The sequence below is a fragment of the Panthera uncia genome, chromosome B1 (genome assembly GCF_023721935.1).
Source record: "Panthera uncia isolate 11264 chromosome B1, Puncia_PCG_1.0, whole genome shotgun sequence".
Taxonomy (NCBI): domain Eukaryota; kingdom Metazoa; phylum Chordata; class Mammalia; order Carnivora; family Felidae; genus Panthera; species Panthera uncia.
In genome coordinates, this window is record NC_064811.1 from 39,967,391 (window position 1) to 39,990,477 (window position 23,087).

Here is a 23,087-nt window from a genome sequence, read left to right on the forward strand (position 1 = left end):
GATTTCTGGACTAGGGCACATAATTACAGCTGAAAGAATAAGAACTTTATTGAGAATAGGGGAATTGAGTGAAAATATACATCTTAAAATTTGAGATTGTATCCCCTTGAAACCTTCTCACCCCATGGGGCTACCAGAAGGCTTAAAGACTATGCTCTGTGTATGTGTGTGTGTTATCTATGGATCAATGTATTTGTACACACATACACACACAGCTCTACACCCTCTCCTTTAGGTAGATGACTAGTAGAGTTTTGTCTGGGGAATCTGATTAGTCATCCAAGAGAAGAGACCTATAGACACTTGTATCAATGAAATCATCATACAACAAATGACAAAGTCAGTAAGTTCCATATATACCTACAAAACATCCAATCAACTTAAAAAAAATTTTTTTAATGTTTATTATTTTTGAGAGAGAGAGAGCATGAGCAAAGGAGGGGCAGAGAGAGAAGGAGACACAGAATCAGAAGAAGGCTCAGCACAGAGCCCAACATGGGGCTTGAACCCGTGAACTGTGAGATCATGACCTGAGCCGAAGTCAAATCTTCAATGGACTGAGCCACCCAGGTGCCCCCCAATCAACTTTTTAATATTCCACTCTTTATCAAAAGACAGATCTAGAATTGGTTGACTTTTGAGAAAAGCTTTTACTAAGACAAATCAAAACAGAACTATATAATAGGAACTTTTGCTGGGAGAAGAAAACTTCATCAGATAAGGAAGACAGTCCAACCATGAAACATGAATAAGGCATTCCTAAAAAAAAAAAAAAAAACAAAAACTAAAGAATAAACTCTTCAGAATTAAAAATATGAAAAGCTTTCAATGGAAGTGTTGTTAGAAATCCCTTAGAAAGTAGAACAAAAAGAGCTAAAAGAGCTAAGAGATGAAAATAGATGCCAGAAAATAAACTATAAAAGATTTCTAATTATACAGATGTTATTAACATGACAGAAACATTCAATATAAACCGAGTGACAAATAATTTCATGGAAATGTAATTTAAAATAGTCTCAGTATTATTATTTTTTTTTTTTAATTTTTTTTTTTTTTTTTTTATAAAACTTTTTTTTTTTTTGGGACAGAGAGAGACAGAGCATGAACGGGGGAGGGGCAGAGAGAGAGGGAGACACAGAATCGGAAACAGGCTCCAGGCTCCGAGCCATCAGCCCAGAGCCTGACGCGGGGCTCGAACTCACGGACCGCGAGATCGTGACCTGGCTGAAGTCGGACGCTTAACCGACTGCGCCACCCAGGCGCCCCAAAAATAGTCTCAGTATTATATTGATTTTAATGGAAGTTATTCCCTCAGGGACACAGTTTCTTCAACTTAAAATATTATAATAACTATACCTGTGTGTGTGTGTGTATGTGTGTATATATATATATATATATGTGTGTGTGTGTGTGTATATATATATATGTGTGTGTGTATATATATATATATGTGTGTGTGTATATATATATATGTGTGTGTGTATATATATATATGTGTGTGTGTATATATATATCACTTACATGACTGTATTATATATGCCCAAATAATTATAATATGAAATTACAGAGTAACTCAACAAGTAAGCATTTTCTATATTTAACACACGAATTATATTCATTAAAAAATGCTTGTTGTAGAAGGGGAGGGTGTGCCTGGGTGGTTCAGTTGGTTAAGCATCCGACTCACGGTTTTGTCTCAGGTCATGATTTCGTGGTTCATGAGATCGAGCCCTGCACTGGGCTCTGTGCTGACAACGTGGAGCCTGTTTGGGATTTTCCCTCTCCCTCTCTTTCTGCCCCTCCCCTGCTTTGTTTAGTCTCTCTCTCTCTCTCTGTCTCAAAATAAATAAACAAACTTAAAAAAAATGCTCGTTGTATCTATATTCCAGTTCCAAATACATATGTAAATACGTTTCCCTCTGTAATATTAAGAATTCTCACACTGTCAAACTTCATCACTCATATGAAGATTTACAAAGTCTTGTCAAGTTAATTACCATACATGACTCATGTTTGCTTTTGTTTTGTTTTGTTTTTTTCTTAATTTTAGAGACAGCAAGTGGGGGGGGGGGGGGGGGCAGAGGGAGAAAAAGAGAGAGAGAGAGAGACAGAGACAGAGAGAGGGAGGGAGAGAGAGGAAATCCTAAGCAGGCTTCATGCCCAGCGTGCAGCCCGACGGGGGCGCTGTTATTTTCTCGATGATGTTTAAGGCAAATGCTTGCTAGGGTGAACAATTATGTCAAGCTTCTCTTTTGAGACCAAGTTACCAGTTTCAAATGGCTTCTCACCTGAGGTGACAGAAGGGATTTTGCAGCTGGAAGTGATGCGGTAATACGGGGGGTTATCCATGTGAGTGACCCCCGAGCTGACGGGGTCGGTCAGCTGCAGTTCCCGCACCAGCTCCTCCAGCAACTGCATTGTTTTGTCTCTACCTAAATAGACAATAACTTTCTTCACCTGTCACAAAAGAAATTGTTTGGAGAAGAAAAAGCAAAAGTTTTATTTCACAAATTGGTCTTGAAACACATTTTAACAGATAAGTTCGACTTTAAATAGTAGGTGAATAAGCACAACTTAAATCTGAACATCCATCAGCAATAGGGCATTAGTCAGCTTTCCAAACACAGTCCCCCCTCCCGGCCCAGTGTTATACTTATGACTGGATATTGTTTAATGGTTCCCACTGTATCTACGACTTCACTATTTTTTTTTTTAAGAAAAGAAAAAGCTAATTGCTTTTCTGTAAATCAGTTTCTTTTTAATGGAAAGACTGCAATTAATAATATCATCCCAAATTTCCCGTTATTTTCAGTCAGTCAGACTTCAGACCCAGAATGGAGTTTTTATTCTGCTTTTCCTATGCTCCCTATCTAACCCTGTAGTACAGAGTAGTGATCCACTAGAACTGGACTCCAGACCGCACAGCCTGGACTGCAGTGTAGACACATACTAGCTATGCGATCGGACAGCTACTCTCAATTTTCTCTTCTGCAAAACGGGGGCAGGAGCACCCACTTCATATAGCTCGTTAGGATTATGTAAGATTTAATGAAGCATTTTAAATATGCCTAGCACAGAGTATGAGTTACATAAGTGAAAGCACAGAGTATGAGTCACATAAGTTCTGCGTGTTGGCAATATGCATTACTGAATCGCTTACTAACTGATTGGCCTGTCTCTTTTTCCCTTTGTACTTCAACCCTTGCAACTCAAAACATGTGGTCCGCCGGCACGGGCATCATCCTTGGGAGCTGCTAGAAATACAGAGTCTCAGGCTCCACCCTCCAAGTCAGAACTAGACGCCCCGGTGATTCATCTGCACACAGACAACTGAGAAACTGATTCACAGGAGCCCGGGGGCAAATCTTAAAACGTGTTTTATTATATTATACCAGAATCTTATAATGATTACCCATTGACTTACACACAGCTCTGTATCTCTCCAACCTGCTCTATTTGCTAATTCTCTGTTCCCGGGTTCAGTCACCTCAGACCCTGCCAGGTGCCCTCCTGCCCCTGTGCCTTTAACCTGTCTGACTGTAAGGAACTCCCTCAATCCAGTCAAGTCTTCAAGCCCCAGCCCCGCCCCGACTCCACTGCCTTCTCCACAAAGCTTTCCCAACCTTTCACAAACAGATCTGGGTTGGAATCCACTCTACTAAGTGACAGAGCTAAATGGCTGTGTGGCATTGGGGAAGCGACTCTTCTCTCTGCCCTGTTTTATTCACATGTAAAACTGCAGTAATCTTAGCAAACTCAGATCCATTCTGAGAATTAAATGAAACAGTGTCGATGAGGTACCTGTACCCTGCCTGGTCTATAATAAGTGATTAAGAAGAGATAATTAAGAAATTATCATTGTCATCAAAAAGTTCCTTTTAAGTTTCTGGCAAATGGTTATCCCCTGAATTTCATCTTGGCTTCTTGGGAGTTATAACTTCATGCCTGTTTCTTCTTCCAGCCCAATTCACTCATTCATCCATCCAATTTATGGGTGGCGTCTATGTGTCAGGCACTGTTCCAGGCTCTGGGAAGACAGCAATGAACCACACAGACAAAATTCCTGCTCTTGAGGAGAATCTACTGGACTGATGGAGGCAAAAGCAATGAGGCAAATAGGTAAAATATATGTTTGATGATAAGAAGTGCTGGGAAAATCAAGCAAGCAGGGAAAGGAAAAAGAGAGTAGGGGTCGGGACAGGGCATCTGCAGTCTTGGACAGGATGACCAGCAAGGGCCTCAATGAGAATGGACATCTAAGGAAAGACCTGAAGGAGGTGAGGGAGTGAGCAATGTGGCTACGTAGGGAAAGTGCAGAGGCCCCAAGGTGGGAGTGCCAGAGAGCAGGGCAGCAAGGATGTCAGCAGGGCCTGGGGCAGGGGGTCTGGGGGAGAACATGAGGAGATGAGCTCAGAGAGATACGTGAGACCCTGTAACCTTCTACCGCACACCCACCCTTCTCTGAGTGCTTCTCGATGAACATCAATCCTGTGGCATGCCTTAAGAACGCTTTCAGTAACCGAGTTAACTTGGGAGATGTCAGGCGGAGCAAAGCTAGGAAATGGTTTGTGTAAAGTAGGACCTGGAAGAACTTTTACAGCAACATTCTGCGAGCTGTTCTGCAGAGCTTTCCCCTCTAGAAGGTAAACACTGTGACATTCTTCATCACCTCTCTCGCATTACGCTTTCCCTTGCTCCTGGAAGCCGTCGGCACCCTTCTATAGGCCCTGAGCTCTCACTCACCGTTCTGCTCTCGTATCCAGCTCCTGCCTAGCAGAAAGTGCAAACATCCCCCATTCTGTGGTCTCCCTTCAATATCACTTCCTCTCGAGGATCATCTCCAGTCCTCTCAGAGAGCTGCGGTTCCCCGGTTATTCACATTTATTCTGCAATTTTCCTTTGTAGCCCTTATCAAGACCGTACTTTATCAACTTACTGGTCCATTCATTAAATAAATTAGGTGAAAGTTCAAAGAATAAAATCTCCACCACCCACTGGATTGAAATGCCTGGAACCTAGAAGAGAACCTGGCAATATGCATTATTGAATCGCCTGTCATAAAGGCTAGATGATATCGGCTGAATGAAGCAATGAATAAAATGCATGTGCTATTTCCTGGCGGGGTCCTCACTGTGGCCCCCTGCTTTGCCTCTGCTGGTCTACTACTGCCCACCCTCTGCTACAATAAGAAACCAGGTAAATATTATTAAGCACAATTTTTTTTTAATGAACCTGAATACATACGTAAGGCAAGAGGCTTGGTTCACTATTCACTCCGCAAATGCTGATCAGAAAGTGCAAAATTATTTTCAGGTTTTTTGGCCAGCCATCTGCAAGTGTGGTCCACACGTTCTCCACCTCCGACCAGGCCAGCTCATCACCATACTAGATGCAGGATACACAACACACACTTCAGTGATGACTGCTTGTTAAACACCAAACTTGTCAGAGCACGAAACATTAGAAAATGATGATTTCATACACAGCTTGAATCTTTTCCATACTCCAGAGGAACAATCATTTCTTCCAACAAATACAAACATAAACATCATTAACCATATATGATTTTGTCTCCTCCCCCGAAAACCTATTTTATATCTAATGAGAAGTGCTCTGAATAAAGGAGTTTATAAAGCGTATCTGGTTATCACAGGATTGCCTAATCTTTCCATCTATTTCTAACCTTTTTTACTCCTCTTAACTCAATAATCCTGTGCAGCAACCGCTAACACAAGCCCCATTTTACCTTTGCTGTCATGTACATTAGGTTGTTCAAAACCATCGCAGTGGCTTGTGGGGACCCCCAGCCTTCTCCTCGCAACCAGCGCCTGCTCGTCACCATAAGTTCTCGGTCTTTTAAGGAGTCGTCTTCCTCTTCATTGTGTCGCCTCGCTGTGGGCAAAGGTTTTAAATCTACCAACTCGATGTTGTTCATCCACGGTAACAGGTAGTGTAGCATTACTTGCCTCCCAGCAGGGTGAGCCGTCTGAATTCTCTGGCTTATCTCTGTAATTAAAAACAAGCCAAAAGAGGGAAACACCGGTATCATTTCAGTTTCCTCTGATTTGTCATTAATGTCCACGACTCATTCTTCGAGAAGAAGCAGCCAAGATTTTATTTTTTACTTTTGACAATTATGAGTGCTGTTTCTCCTGTTAATAAATTTCACCTCAATGACATCATAAAGAAAATTAACAACTAACAAAAATCAGATCCTACTTTTATATAAAATACTTTTGGTGGCTCTGACATATAAATGCTTATGCATTATTGGTGGGACTGTAAAACGGTGCGACCACTAGGGTAAACAGTATGGCAGCTCCTTGAAAAGTTAAAACTAGAACTACCATATTATCCAGCAACCCCACTTCTGTGTGTGTGTATATATATATATATATATATATATATATATATATATATATATATCCAGAAGAACTGAAAGCAGGGTCTCAAAGAGATATTTGCATACCCACGTTCATAGCAGCACTATTCACAACAGTCAAGAGGTGAAAGCAATCCAAATGTCCACTGACAAGTAGATGGATAAACAAAATGTGTTATGTATATATACATATATGTGTATATACACACATAAATGCATATATACACATATATACATTTATGTGTGTATACATATATGTATATATACATAACACATTGTATACACACATTGTATATACATTGTATATACATATATGTATACACACATACACATATATGTATACATACATATATGTATACACATATATGTATACACACATATGTATATATACACATATATGTGTGTGCACACACATATATGTATATACACATATACGTGTTACACACATATATGTGTATATATACATATACGTGTTACACACACACACACACACACACACACACATATTCATTCTTGCAATGGAAGAATTCCTTCCTTAAAGAAGAAGGGAATTCTGTTGTGCCACAACATGAATGAACCTTGGGGTAATTATGCTAAGTGAAACAAAAACACAAACGCTAAATAATTCTTTTTATGGGAGAGATCTAAAATAATCAATTTCATAGAAATAGAAAGTACAATGGTGGTTAGCAGGAGGTAGGGAGTAGGGGCAAAAGGGAAGTTCTTTAGTGGCTATAGAGTTTCAGCTCGACAGGGTGAAAAATTTCTAGAGATCAATTTCACAACAATGTAAACATACCGAACACTACTGAACTATATACATCTAAAATGATTCCTACGGTAAATTTTATGATGTCTTTTTACCTCAGTAAATATATACATGTAATTAGAAGATAAAAGACAGTCTTTTTACAGAGATTACTTTAAACTGACCCATGAAAAATCTCCATATTTTGGTTCTATATAGGGGAGACTCCTATGATGTACTTGTTACTTTCACATTCATCTCATTTAATGATGGTAATAAATCTGTGAGGTAGACAGAGTCTAAGTAATCTGCCTAAGTCAGAAATGTATCGCGTGCCAAAAGATTCAAACACAAGGTTGATTCCAAAGCCCATATGCCTTTATACACAGCTAAATTTCCAAAAGTCACTTTAAATAAACATCTTCTTTCTCCTTGGCCCCCCCTTTTGCCCACCAGGCCTTGGTAGTTATTTACTCATTAAAAGGAGTAAATATAGGGGCACCTGGGTGGCTCAGTAGGTTGGGTGTCTGACTTCAGCTCAGGTCATTGTATCAAAGTTATGGAGTTCGAGCTCCATATTGGGCTCTCTGCTGTCAGTGCAGAGCCTGCTTTGGATTCTCTCTCTTTCTCTCTCTCTCTCAAAAATAAATATTTTTTTACAAAAGCAGTAAATACAGAAGTGTAGTGATTTGGAACCTGGCTCTGGAACTGCACACACATGGGTCTGAATCCCAGTTCTACCACAAACAAGCTGCTTGGCCTAGGGCCAACCTGTCAACCTCTGATCCTCGATTTATTACTGTGTAAGAAGAGGGTGACAAAAGCAGATGCCTCATGGGATTACTGTGCACATTCAAAATAGTGCCAATCAAGTGCTCAGTCCCATGCTTTCTGGTTATAACCAGAACTATTCAGAAATTACAATAATCCTTCCTATTAATACATTAATGTTAGTGCCTCCGGTATGAAATGAAAGCCCTGGAGCTCTCAAAGTAGTTGAAGGAAGAGGTCGGACTCGGGGGAGAGGTGGTGTGTGTGGGAGCTGGGGCCACAGCAACAGCAATGGCCTCCCTCAGGGAGACAGGGTCTCTTGAGAAGGAGGCCTGGGATGGAACTCTGGGAACGCGATGACTTCAGATAGAAGAAAAGAATCCAGCAAAAGTGACAGAAAAGGAATACCTCACAGTAGAAGGAAAACTAGGAAATATTAAATTTCTAGAAATCAAGAGAGGTCAGAATGTTAAAAAATGGAAGGTGACTAACATTAATTGCTGGGCAAAGTAGCAAACAGATTGAAGACCAGAAGCTAGTGATTCGATTCAGCAGTGGGAAAGCCTTCAATAAGTTTACAAAGAGGAAACTCAAGCCAACGGAGTCTTAAGGCTATTTATGAAGATGCATGAGGGTGGAGGGCATGATAAAAGTGGATGCAGACACTCAAGGCAAGGTAAAGGGGCAGGAGATGGGTTAGAGGTGGCTGTACAGGGGCGCCCGGGTGGCTCAGTCGGTTGAGCGTCTGACTTCGGCTCAGGTCATGATCTCGCGGCTCATGAGTTCGAGCCCCGTGTCGGGCTCTGTGCTGGCAGCTCAGAGCCTGGAGCCTGCTTCTGCCTCTGTGTCTCCCTCTCTCTCTCTCTCTCTCTCTCTGCCCCTAACCCACTCGCTTTCTGTCTCTGTCTCTCTCAAAAATAAATAAACATTAAAAAAAAATTAATTAAGAAGAAGTGGGTGTATAGGAGGAAAACGATGGGAAGAGCAAGGGTGGGAAGGGCCAGGGAGGGGACAACATTTAAAGATTTCTGCAAGTGGTCCAGAGAGAGGAAGGGGCGGGACCCTCAAATTTCAAAGTGGGCAAAGTTTACATTGACAGCTGTACTCTACAACCCCTAAGAAGCACTGTGCTCATCTTGCCTTGGAAACAATCAGAGTGAAAACTGCACTGAGTAGGTTTACAGGCTATATTTTGGTTTAGAATAAACCATTTTAAGCAAAGCAGTTATAATTAACCAATCCTACTGACAAGGGCGTCTGATGATAGAACTGAAGGAAAAGGGACAAGGTGACTGAGCTGTGGGCATGGTCTACACTCATATCAGCTGCCATCCCGACCCATTTCTGAAGCTCTGAGACTCCGCTGGACTGTTCTGCTCTCTGTGTAGGAGCCCTGAGAAGAAGGCCAGCAGCAGCATCAGTGGCCATGGCGGTCACTGCTTTGCACTGATGACCATGCACACTGATCCTGAAAGGGCTGTCAGGACTGCGAGGGTTACGGAAAAGGAAGGGCTCAGTCACTGCCATCTACCGGTACAAACCAAACAGGCAAACCACTTTAAGATTGAATGTTACAGGAATTTAAATCGTTTTCCCCCCTCCCCCCAGTCAGGTCAGTGAGGGATGGGGAATATTTCCACTACTGAAATGGAGGCTGTGGAAAGATGCCCAAAGAAGGTGAAGGTCACCATGTCTTGACTAAATGAAAGAAAGGGTCCACAGGAGAACTTTCTAATCCCCTGGATGTCCGTTTTGGTGCCTGTCCAATTCTCAGACTAAAATAAGATCTTGTTACAAGTGAAAAGTAGAAAAACCAGGTAAGTGTTCGGTGTTAAAATTAACTCTTTGGTGAAAATTCAAGAACTACAGGAGAACTTGCAATAGTGTCCACTGGGCAGAAGGTTAAACTAGATTTTAAACAAAAATTGTCCTAAAGCTGAGTCTTGGCAGATCCAGATAGAGAGCACATCTTGCCTGACACATAGTCCCTCTGTTTTAGACGCCCACGGCAGGAACAGTTGTTGGCCCCAAGGAAAGGAAACTGAACCAGAAAGCAATGTGGGATCCTAAGAGATAGTTTTGCTTAAGGCACTGCAGGCCCTTTCCCTATGATTACAGGTTTTCCTTAAAGAAAGAAACCTGGATCTCTGCCCGTTTTTATTATTAATGACAGACCAATGCACAAGTTATATACTAGAAGACTCAGGAAGTTCTGTGTCTACCAAAGAAATGTTTTTATTTATTTCTATTTTTAAATCATATTTCTTTAATTTTTAAAATGTAGTATTTATTTTGAGAGAAACAGAGACAATGCAAGTGAGGGAGGGGCAGAGAGAGGGAGAGAGAAAGAGGGAGAGGGAAAGGAAAAGGGAGACGGAGAGGGAATCCCAAGCAGGCTCCATGCTGCCAGCACAGAGCCTGACACAGGGCTTGAACTCATGAAACCATAAGATCATGACCTGAGCCAAAACCAAGAGTCAGACGCTTAACCAACTGAGCCACCCAGGCCCAGCTATTTCTTTATTTTGAAAGCGAGTGGGACAGAACACAGGAGGGGCAGACACAGAGGGAGACAGAGAGAATACCAAGCAGGTTCCATATTGCCAGTGCAGAAACCCGATGTGGGGCTCAATCTCACATACCATGAGATCACGATCTGAGCCGAAATCAAGTGTCAGTCACTTAACTGACTGAGCCACCCAGGTACCCCTATTTTTTTTTTTTAATGTTTATTTATTTATTTTGAGAGAGAGAAAGAGGGAGAGAGAAAGAACGTGCGTGTATGCAAGGTGGGGAGGGGCAGATACAGAGAATTCTAACCACACTCTGTGCTATCAGTGCAGAGCCCAACACAAGGCTCAATCTCACAAACTGTGAGATCATAAGATGAGCCAAAATCAAGAGTCAGAAGCTTAACTGACTGAGCCACACACAGGTGCCACAAGAAATATTTTAATTTAATTATTTTCTTTAAAGCTCATGTTTTTGAGAGAGAGAAAGGGTGCACATGCACACAAGCAGAGGAGGGGCAGAGAAAGAGGGACAGAATCCCAAGCAGGCTCTGCACCATCAGAGGGCAGCCCGCTGTGGGGCTTAATCCCGGGAATTGCAAGGTTATGATCTGAGATGAAATCAACAGTCTGATGCTTGGGGCACCTGGGTGGCTCAGTCAGCTAAGCATCCGACTTCAGCTCAGGTCATGATCTCGTGGTTTGTGAATTCAAGCTCCACGTCAAGCTCTGTGCTGACAGCATCCTGCTTTGGATTCTGTGTCTCCCTCTCTCTCTGACCCTCCCTCCACTCACATTCTCTGTCTCTCTCTCTCTCTCTCTCTCTCTCTCTCTCTGTCTCCAAAATAAACATAAAAAAAAGAAGTCTGATGCTCCACCAACTGAGCCACCCAGGCACCCCCCAAACATGTTTTTAAATTGCATGTGAAGCCCCTCTTTTTTTTTTTTTTTTCCACTTTTTGCAAGGCAAAGAAGAAAGGAAGGCAAAGTGAGAAGCCTGGAAAGACTTCATTAATAAGAAATTTACATATCATGAGGGGATTAGTATTAAGAGTTCTTATTAAAGAAAAAACACTCTCACATAAAGGCATGTTTTATTTTAGGGGTGTCTGGCTGGCTCAGTCAGAGGAGTGTGCGATTCTTGATCTCGGGGTCACGAGTTTGAGCCCCACATGTGGTGTACAGATAAATAAAGAAAGAAAACTTTAAAGACATGTTTTGTTTTGATTCAACCTCAAATTTCATTTATGTAAAATGTCCTAAAAGTAGCTATTTAGAAACGATTCCTAATGAAAACCCACTAACGAGTTCAATGATCATACCTGAGAACATGGCGAGAGTTAGCTCAGGATAAGCTCTTGCTAACTCCTCGGATAACTGATAATACGAAACAGAATACAGGTGCGGCAGAGGAGACAGCTGGCTAAGTACTCCATCTGTTCTCTGAACTTCCAACTTGTGAGCATAGCGAAACATCTTCGGTTCCAGGATCTGCAGGAATGTAGAGTAAAGATTTCATGAGTCCTCTAAATTTCACCTATAATTGAAAAATAAAATCTCACAAGAATTATTCCAGCTTAAAAATAATATAGGTATGTATATTGAAAGTATTCCAGATGTTACTTTTTTTTTTCTTTTTTCTTTTTTTAGCATTTATTTATTTTTGAGAGAGAGAGAGACAGAGCGTGAGTGGGGGAGGGACAGAAAGAGGGGGAGACACAGAATCTGAAGCAGGCTCCAGGCTCTGAGCTGTCAGCACACAGCCTGACACGAGGCTTGAACCCACAAGCCGTAAGATCATGACCTGAGCCAAAGTCAGATGCTTAACCGACTGAGCCACCTAGGCGCCCCAAGATGTTAATTTCTAATTCCTAGAAATGTCTGCAAATGCTCTGTAATTGTTTACAAGGCTTTATATTCCTTGAGCTTAATGCCAACGGTTTGAGGCAGTAGCAGTCTGAAAATGACTTAAGCAACTTACTATACCATTACTTGAAGAAAATTTACCACTTCCCAGTTCAAAAACAGGATTATACGAAACATGTATAAGTGAAAAAAAATCTTCAAATAGATCTTGGTTACATACAGATCAAATAAGGAATATGATTTAAAAATTCTTTAACATTACACTATATAGAGAGTGATACCACTGACCTTTCTTCCTAATTAATTAAGACATTAGGGTGTAATTCCTGAGATGGTCACAACCACCATCAATACCACTTTGAGCCCTCTGGAAAAATCAGCATCTAATTGAATCTCATTCTTGGTTAAAAGAGAAAAATCTCACCCTATTAACAATTAGATATTGTATGATGATGGAATATCCATGCTTGGGAAGTAAACTTTCTATGTTATTTTTCTTGGTCTAATAAAGAAAAATTATACAAGGTCATCAAAGAAGAGCTAATTACTTTTTACTTCGTTCTCAAAAAATCATTTGGCTCACATTATTCTTATCTGGCAGGTCCTGACCACTCAATTTGTGTAAGTACTTGCACACATATGGGCACATACAGGTGCATGTGTGGGAGTATATATGTGACCCCTTTGTAATACACTTCTGAACAGTCTGTATTATTTGTAGACTTAAGTGACCCATATTATCTTTGTCTTCTATTTGTAATGATAATCAGGAATTGATACCATGTCTCCCCACTGAAAATAAAGCTGAATATTTATAGACTTTCAAGGCAAGAATAGATAGCAATGCTTCATGAAATCCTCAATAAGAAATATTTTAACTATGGGCGCCTGGGTGGCTCAGCTGGTTAAGCCTCGGACTCTTGATCTCCACTCCAGCCCTGTGTTGGGCTCTGCGTGGACAGTGTGGAGCTTGCTTGAGATTCTCTCTCTCCTTCTCTCTCTGCCCGTCCCCCTCTTTCTCTCTCAAAAATAAATAAATAAACTTAAAAATTATTTTAACTAATATTTGCTTACATACCTGTAAAAGTTGCATAGCAACCTCATAGATGCTTCGAGAAGAATCAGCTGCTTTAAACAGGATCAGATTCAGGAGCATCACTGTATCACACTGATAATCCCTAGGGACAAATTTTACATGTTAGGTAAATGTTTAGAGGCTTTCACACCGTTAATAAATATGATACACAAAGGGCGGAGCTGCAGACATGCAGCTTTTAAAGCAATGAAGTGACTAGGGGTTTGTTTTTAAGGCAAAAGGTACAACAGATGCATGGTGATCGTTATTCTTATTTTGGTTACATTTCATTAGAGCTCAGGGAAGCAAAACACTGGTTTCTTAGTATTTTTCTTTAAGAAAAAAAAAAAAAGCTAAATAAAATATGGAAGCCAGTATCTAGAGTACCTGTTCTGGAATACATTAGCTATGGCTTTAAAGCAGCCAGCTGCCACTCTCTTGGAACCAGTGTAACATCGGTCCACAGCCCAGTACATCAGGTTGCTCTGATCCGGGTTCAGCTCCAGCAGTAATGTAACTGCTTCACAGCCCAACTGATGAACCTAAGGAAAGGCCACAAGATTGCCCGGGAGAAAGAAATTTATATAACTACTTCCCCATATTTTTATTCAAATCACACAGTATATATATTTATTGTATTTAAGCACAAATCTCAGTCTCCTTTTGTTCAACCTCTTCTCATTTTATTTAGCCAAAAGGAAACAAATGACATGGATAAACTATACTTTTTCCACAAGACTCTGCGTAGTACAATTCTCTCCTCCAGCAGAGCCCTAAAGGCGGCTGATGAATATGCACAGTGATTCAGTGCTTTCAGAAAAGTGAGTTATTAACCTCTCCAGTTATTTTTATCAAGCTTTATTCTTGTCTGGGATAACCTAATAGAAAAATTATTCTGAGGGGAAAAAAATGTAAGTTCTATTTTAAATTGTGAAGTCTGTGCATGTACAGCAGGAAAATAAAGAATAGGGAAGACAAGAAAGATTAATTGGGGAGTGGTAAAAAAAAAGGATATTAAGCATAACAAATAACACGTATTTCTTCCATGGAGCTCAATGTATTCTATATTAATATACTTTAGATTTAGAACCCTATTGTGAGATATATGTATACACTACTATATTAACCCTATAATAATTAACATTATTTAAGTAATAAATAAGAATTAGAAAATTGTTAAATTGTTGCATCCTATTTAATTTTATATAATATGCTTTTTGTTTATATTCTAATCTGTCTCCTATTAAAAAAAAAAAGATTGGTTTTCAGTGGGTCATAGTGTAACTCCAAATAATGCAGTGCCATTTATTATGAAATCTTAAAGGAACTGTCATAATTACCTTTTTGTCCAGAGAGTCCAAAATGTTATCCAACCATTTGTACAAATAGCCATCTGATGAAAGTCCTACATTATCTGCAACAGGGCCACAACATAGTACAGCAGACATAGCCTTCAAACAATAATATTAGAATTACATTTAAAACATTTAAGAGGTTATATGTTGGCTGTTTAATGTGAAGAGGCAGGATATTTTTATTCATGCTTATGTGGCCACAATACCTTTAATTCTTTACAAAGAAAAGCGTAATAGTAATTTTTGAAACTAAGTAATTTATTATGAGTAGTAAGTGAATGGATGATATCAAATTAGGCATGGAGTTTGAACAGTACTGGAAGAGAAGAGGGGGGAAAAAGACGAAGAAAAAGTACTTAAGGAAAAAGAAGCAATTCTCAGTTCTTTAAGAAAATAGTGTTTAAATTTTGGGTGGATTCTATAACTTCTTTGCGTTGTATTTTATGCATTTAAATAAGCATACAGTATAAATGTTTTCATACAGCAGGCAAATATTTATTCTGATGTTCTCAAGGTACTAAGAAGAAATCTATCCTCTTTACAATACTAGGCAATGAGAGACAAAAAAATTTACACTCTTCACGTAAGAAAAAAGAAAGCAGATTTCTAAGTAAATACCTTTAGGGCACAGTACTGATGTCTGTTAATTTGCATATTTCTGTCACTGTATCTGTCCAAGGGTGTAAACATGATGCTGAAAGGGCCTGCCCAGTGACTGAACAGCATAAACAGACTGTGACGAAGGCTCTGTTGAGGGAAGATACTTCTTCTCTGGTGCACTGTAAATAAAAAATAGATGGGAAAATAATGATTCCCATTTCCCTTTATTTTAATGTGCACGCCAACTTATTTGGCATTGAATATGCAATATTATAAAAAAGAAAGCAGAAGTTTTTATCTTAAACTGCCAAAAACCTCCTCCGTGGCAGAAATCATTTCCACATACGCAAGTCACAGGAACAGGGCTGATCAGACTATGACACCACGCAGCATAGCGTTGTGAGAGATTCAGGACCTGCAAGCACGATTTCAAGGGAGGTACGAGGACCCTGCCTCTCTCCCTGGCTGTTGCTGCTCACACGGTAAGCGGGGCCGAGACATCAACACGAACACAACTCTGGATCTCGGTTCAATGTCAAGTGAAATCTTTGGACGAGATAAGTTGTTTTTAAGCTGTATGTTTTTAGCAGCACAGCTGTCTTTGTCAAAGAATCAAGAATCCTTACATGGAATCTTGATACACAAAACAGACAAAGGAGGGGCTGATCTACTTGAACTCAGGGGTAAGGCCTAGAGTCTAAACCCATTCTGCTGCCTCTTGCTGCTGGCAGCAGAGGAAAAACGACACAGTTTGAAAACGACTGGTTGAGATGATCTCCGCAGATTCTCTCCACGTTAAAATTGCATCTACAAATTCTCGGTGTCAATCCTTGTTGAAGAAACCCAACAGTATCTTAATGAACCAATCTGGAAGTTGTAGGAAAATGTTTAGCAATGGACTAAATTCTATCTTTATGTTAATGGGCTTCAGATCAGAAAAGTTAGAGGGAAAGAATGTTCTTTCCCTCTAACTGGCATCATTTCCTCTAAAGTTCCAAATAGGGCTCCTGCACTTGAAATTAAGGTACCTAAGAAATGTTTACTAGACTCTCTTATAAAATACAGCCCATGCTCTTACTTTAAAAGCCAACTGTTTGCATGTATTTTTAAAGCTAACAAAATTATTCTTTTTCAGAAAGAAAAGGAAAAAAAATTGTGTTTACATTTATACCAAAGGCTACAGTCACATTTTTATGTCTTATACTTGTACAGAATTTATGGCTTTTTAAAACGTAATTGCATAAATTAATATTTCTAGTGCCTAAACCACTATCTGCCATTTGGTAGGTACTCAACAATAGGTACACTGACCTGAAAGGAACCAATCAATAACACTGTATCTTTGGTATATTTTGTAACTGCAGACTACACCCTTCTTCCATTACTCAAAAGTATCTTGTTAATTCTATTCTCATTACTATTTCTTTTTGCTTACTACACCTAGAACAAGCTCTGTCTAAAGAAGCTTATCCGAGGGGCACCTGAGTGGCTCAGTCAGTTAAGCGTCCGACTTTGGCCCCGGTCATGATTTCATGGCTCATGAGTTCGAGGCCTACTTCAGGCTCTATGCTGACAGCTCAGAGCCTGGAGCCTACTTCGGATTCTGTGTCTCCTTCTGTCTCTGCCCCCCCCCTGGCTCGCACTCTGTCTCTCTCTCCTTCAAAAATAAATAAACATTAAAAAAAATTTTTTTAAATAAAAGAATAGAATTTTTAAAAATAAAAATAATAGAAGAATATTCTATTGACTTCTTAAATTTTTTGTTAGTGTCTTGATTATCATTAAAAATCTAGGTGGGGTTGTTTTTTTATTTCTACTCACACCACTAATTGAAAGCTAAAACAAACGCTTGCCATCCATGTTATGCTGACATATTTTCCACTATGTTTTAGCTGCTTTAGCACCTGAGACTGCAAACCCTCATGGGAAGAAAATATATGACGGTCGCTTAATAATTCAATAATGTTTTAAGAAACTGAAAATAGGGGTGCCTGGGTGGCTCAGTCAGTTAAGCATCCGACTTCGGCTCAGGTCATGATCTCACAGTTCATGAGTTCGAGCCCCTTATCGGGCTCTGTGCTGCCAGCTTAGAGCCTGGAGCCTGCTTCAAATTCTGTGTGTCCCTCTCTCTCTGCTCCTCCCCCACTCATGCTCTGTCTCTCTCTCCTTCAAAAATAAATAAAAACATTAAAAAAAAAAGAAACTGAAAATAATTACCTGGAACATTCTGAATGATATTCGCCACTAAGGCACTAAAATGGCATCGTATATCCTTCAGTGTGTCAGAGTCTTTCTCATTTTCTGCTTCCAGGAGTTGTCGCGTTAAATCTACATATTCCAATAAAGTGTTGTTGAGGAAATGTGTTTCATTATCAAGGCCACCACTTGCACTGAAAATATTGGAAAAAAAAAAAAAAGAAAATGTGATTTTAAATTATAATTTCAATCAAAATAAATTCCTAGTAATCAAACCAGAATAATACACAGTAGACCCTTAAACGATGGGGGGGCTTGGGGTACCCACTCACACCACTCCAGTCAAAAATCTGTATATAACTTTTAACTCCACAAAACTTAGCAATTAATAGCCTATTGTTGGCTGGAAACCTTGCCGATAACATAAACTGTTGATGAACATATATATTGCATGTCATACATATTATGTACTATATTCTTTCAATAAAGACAGAGAAAATGAAATCCTAAGAGAAAACACATTTATATTACTGTACTGTTAAAATTCACATACAAGTGGGCCTGTGCAGCTCGAATCTATGTTCAAGGATCAACTAACTGTGTATTAAACTTGGCATGGTCATGATGGTGTGCAACTTAATATACAAAAATTAAATGAACATGATTTTGGCTTACAAATATGAGATAGATTGTGCTTTTTTTAAGTTTATTTTAGGAAACAGAGCATGTGAGTAGGGGAGGGGCAGAGACAGAGGGATAGAGAGAATCCCAAGCAGGGTCTGCACTGTTAGCACAGAGCCCAATGCAGGGCTCGATCCTATGACTCTGAAATCATGACCTCAGTTGAAATCAAGAGTTGGACACTTGACTGACTGAGCCACCCAGGTGCTCCTAGATGATGCTTCTTCCTCTTTTTTTTTTAATGTTTATTTTTGAGAGAGAGAGAGAGAGAGAGAGAGAGAGACAGCACGTGAGTGGGGGAGGGGCAGAGACAGAGGGAGACATAGAATCCAAAGCAGGCTCCAGGCTCTGAGATGTCAGTACAGAGCCTGATGCGGGACTCAACTCCATGAGCCGTGAGATCATGACCCAAGCTAAAGTCAGATGCTCAACCTACTGAGCCACCCAAGTGCCCCTAGATGGTGCTTCTTAATCAAGAAACTACTGCAATTTATATTATTCAATTCCATATCTGCTTTTAATCGACTATTCTGAGTGCTGAATGTTATTCCTTCTCTGGCAAAATATATAGTTTTTCAAAATAAGGAAATAAGGAGGCATACGGGATAGGAAGGATCAGTTCAGAAGGGTAGAAAGAAGAAAGACTAGCTGTATATATTCTCCTAGTTGCCACGCATATTCATATCATGCCTTTAGCATAATCAATCAAATATCCATTAGGTATTTATTCTCTGCAAGATTCTAAAACAGGTAGTACTAGGGACACGAAACTTTAAGAGAATTCAAGTACGAGTGGTGATTTTCAAGTCTTCTTATACCCGTGGAATTGTCTCAAAAATCTGCAGTAATTTTCTCCCTGAGGCAAGGGCTCTCTGCCTGGAAACCAAAGACCAGAAAGGCTCCTTTGGTTAGTCAGAAGTCTTGGGTTCCAGTCTTGTTCCATTGTTTATAAAGGATTTGACCAGTAGCTACCTCAGAGCATTTTAGTAAGACTATAAATGAGTTACTATGTAAGAAAGAGAAAATGAAATCATAAGAGAAAATGAATGATAATCTTATTAGTAAACCATAAGTGCTATATAAATGATGATGTTACATTACATTCATTTTGATCAGTTTTCCTTGCTATATTTGAAAAGTACTTCTAAAACACAAGATTTTAAAAGTAAAACTAATTTTTAATAGTTGTGAAGAGCTTCTTGTAAACATCGTAGGAGTGGCCTGGTTGGCTCAGTTGGTTAAGCATCCGACTTCGGCTCAGGTCATGATCTCACAATTCGTGAGTTCAGGTGCTGACAGCTCAGAGCCTGGAGCATGCTTCAGATTTTGTCTCCTCTCTCTCCCTGCCCCTTGCCCACTTGCATGTGCTCTCTCAAAAGAATAAACATCCTAAAGCCATGAAAACAAGAGTAAGGAATCACCATGGTATTACAGCATCTTAAAAATACCAGTCTACAATAAAAATATGTTCAATGAATTCATAATGAAATGTGTCCCCTCCCTTTTTTTGAGAGAGAAAAGGTGCAAGTGAGAGAGGGGCTGAGAGAGGGTGTGTGTGTGGGAGAGAGAGAGAGAGAGAGAGAGAGAGAGAGAGAAGCAGGGCTCACCCAAGCAGGGCTCATGTTCACCCCAAATGGAGCTCGAGCTCACCCGACACGGAGCTCGAACTCAAGAACCATGAGATCATGACCTGAGTTGAAGTCAGATGCTTAATGACTGAGCCACCCAGGCACCTTTCTTTTCTTTTCCTTTTTTTTTTGAAATGTTTCCCTTTATTCCTTAAATGAGTGTTTTTAATTTCTGAGTCATGATTTATTATTGGATGGGAAACCAATTTAACAGACTGCAACCTGACCCAGAATAAAACATTCATTCATTTAACAAATATTCATTGAGTACTTCCTATGCATGAGGCACACAGGATCAGCTTGAGGAACAAAACAAAGATCCCTGCCTTCTTGGCATTCAGAATTCATCTTTTTTGCCTTAATCAAGGAAATAAAAAGTCCATAATAGCAACAGCCTTATAGGATTACTTTCTCTTAAAAAAAAAATCAAACAAAACCAAAACCATAACTGTGTTCAAAACCATTACTGCCCAATGGTGAGTACAGCTTTTGCAGTTAAATTTTAAATACACCAACATCCTGCAGTTCCCCAAAATAGTACCATTCAAAGATTCTCCATTCACTAACGTTACATTAAAAGCAACAACCAAGGGGCGCCTGGGTGGCGCAGTCGGTTAAGCGTCCGACTTCAGCCGGGTCACGATCTCGCGGTCCGTGAGTTCGAGCCCCGCGTCGGGCTCTGGGCTGATGGCTCGGAGCCTGGAGCCTGTTTCCGATTCTGTGTCTCCCTCTCTCTCTGCCCCTCCCCCGTTCATGCTCTGTCTCTCTCTGTCCCAAAAATAAATAAAAAACGTTTAAAAAAAAAATTAAAAAAAAAAAAAAAGCAACAACCAAAAAAAGATCCAGGTATGTATTAGGTTGTTGATTTTTTGCACAAAGCCCAACATGTTTCAAATTCTCTTTTCCTGACTTCCACTGTTTTATTTTTGTGTAAGACAAAAAAAAGGAATGATGTTTCTTTTTCTTTCTTCTCATTTGCTTTTCATTTACTATAAAAGAAAAGGTAATCAGTGGTTTAAATTCTCTTTAAATTTTTTTTTTTAACGTTTATTTATTTTTGAGACAGAGAGAGACAGAGCATGAACGGGGGAGGATCAGAGAGAGAGGGAGACACAGAATCTGAAACAGGCTCCAGGCTCTGAGCGGTCAGCACAGAGCCCGACGCGGGGCTTGAGCTCATGGACCGTGAGATCATGACCTGAGCTGAAGTCGGCCGCTTAACCGACTGAGCCACCCAGGCGCCCCTAAATTCTCTTTAATTAAAGCTCTATTTTTGAAAGCACTTGTCAAAAAAGCACTTGATGCGAACTATGAAAGGGAGGAGGTACTCAGAAATAAGCAGGACAATGCCAGAGTAACAACACTGCACTATTATTAACATTCTTTTTTCCTCAGGATCTCTTTTCAGTTACCTTTTTTTGAAGACGATCAGATCTCTCTTTTTTTCCCTCCTTCAATAAACAGTCAGGTAACACCATTATCTTTCCTAAGGAAATAGATAGTTCTCAACCCAAAGCTGATGGAATTTTCCTCAAGGGGCTGGTCTTAGTGCCAAAATGCCTTTATTCTAACAATGTCTTCATTGGGGAAGGGTGGAAAGTTATGAATTATGATTTATGTTCATGGATTTTGTGATTTTCCCCAATAGGATAGACTAATAGATGACTGGGATAAATTTGTAAACTTTATAGTGTTTAGCCTATATCTATCTATCTATCTATCTATCTAGATGTATAGATAGATGTATATATATATGATTTTACAGTCTACAAGAAATACATCTTTATTTTTATTTATTTATTTATTTATTTTTTAACGTTTATTTATTTTTGAGGCAGGGAGAGACAGAGCACGAACAGGGGAGGGTCAGAGAGAGGGAGACACAGAATCTGAAGCAGGCTCCAGGCTCTGAGCTGTCAGCACAGAGCCCGATGCGGGGCTTGAACTCACGGACCGCGAGATCGTGACCTGAGCCGAAGTCGGCCGCCCAACCGACTGAGCCACCCAGGCGCCCAAGAAATACATCTTTAAAATGAGGTAAGATAAAGTTAACTTAGTCACAAAACAAGGCTACTGTCCTCTTGCCTGAGTTACTAGATTCCTACAAATATCAAAATCCTAGGAACGTCATACCCAATTTTTTCCCGAAGCAATCTAGTACTAGTGGTAGATTTTTTTTCAACATGTTTTTTAGCCACTGGCTAATACTAGATGGACTGGCAAATAATGCTCACAGCGTTGAAGGTTTTAATTGTTGTTGCAAGCGTGCTTTGTTTTTATGTATTTCATAAGAGACAATATTATGTTCCCTAATCAAAGTTTTACAAATCAAAATCCAACACTGACCTGTGACTAATGACACCCGCGTCTGCCAGCAGTTCAAATATTCGTACCAGTTGTACTCGCAAAATATCTCGACGCCTGCGACGCTTCATATTCTGTTCCAGAGATAGAAAGATACTAAGTAAAAGTCCTTCCGGGAAGTCGATAGCGAACTTAGGGTTTTAGGGCTCATTGCGATTATTTTGTTTGTGTAATGTGGACTTTGAGCAGTCTGGTGGCCACTGAATCAGAGAGACATGTGCAGATAGTTTGATTAATGAGCCAAATAAAATCACATGACAGTTTGTGCGGCCATACCCCTTGTGTGGGGAGAAAATAAAATCCTATAGTTACCTCACAGTTACAGTTACTTTTAGGTTATTTGCTAATCTGACAACTTCAGAAGAACTGAAGCGGTTAGTCAACGGTTCTCACTGAAAGCAAAAGAATCCCTAAGATGTCCCCCCGAATAGAACAGAAGGGCGGGGAAAATAAAAAAATAACACAAAGGAGAATGAAGAAACCCCACAGATTTTGCTTGTGCCAAACTTTTCCACTCACGGATTAATTTTGACACAAAAACGAAATACAAAAGAAAAAATTTATCTGATCATTATGGTATGAACAAATTTGTCTTATTAGAGCCAAAGGACAAATGGCTAGCTTATAATTGCTATAACATCTCCACTGGATTCTGCTTCCAGTGGGAACTCATGTAGTAGGAAGAGACAGATTTGCTGCATCATTTTCTTCTATTGCTCATTATGTCACCATGATGTAATTTTCACAGTACAGAGCAACTAGAAACCTACAAACCCCAGATTCCTGCCTTGCATAAGCAGGCCAATTTGCTGATAACCAGCTCATTACAACTACTAGTTCGTTTAGCTCTTTATAAAGTTTACAGCAATTCATACTGAACAGGATGGTTTCTAAACAGCTTTTGAGGATTT

General features: G+C 39.9%; 1 protein-coding gene across 7 annotated transcripts in view; it reads right to left on the reverse strand.

The window, feature by feature from the left end:
- The window catches only part of FRYL (FRY like transcription coactivator), a 269,670-nt gene that overhangs the window by 61,043 nt on the left and 185,540 nt on the right, over positions 1–23,087 (reverse strand). For all 7 annotated transcript variants that reach the window (XM_049632000.1, XM_049631993.1, XM_049631998.1 and 4 more), the window contains 10 exons: positions 22,159–22,250; positions 17,525–17,697; positions 15,326–15,486; positions 14,693–14,803; positions 13,740–13,894; positions 13,356–13,455; positions 11,734–11,902; positions 5,747–6,006; positions 5,245–5,385; positions 2,289–2,457 (listed from right to left, as the gene is read on the reverse strand). In XM_049632000.1, the coding sequence (XP_049487957.1) occupies positions 2,289–2,457; positions 5,245–5,385; positions 5,747–6,006; positions 11,734–11,902; positions 13,356–13,455; positions 13,740–13,894; positions 14,693–14,803; positions 15,326–15,486; positions 17,525–17,697; positions 22,159–22,250 (1,531 nt within the window). The remainder of the gene's footprint in view (positions 1–2,288; positions 2,458–5,244; positions 5,386–5,746; positions 6,007–11,733; positions 11,903–13,355; positions 13,456–13,739; positions 13,895–14,692; positions 14,804–15,325; positions 15,487–17,524; positions 17,698–22,158; positions 22,251–23,087) is intronic.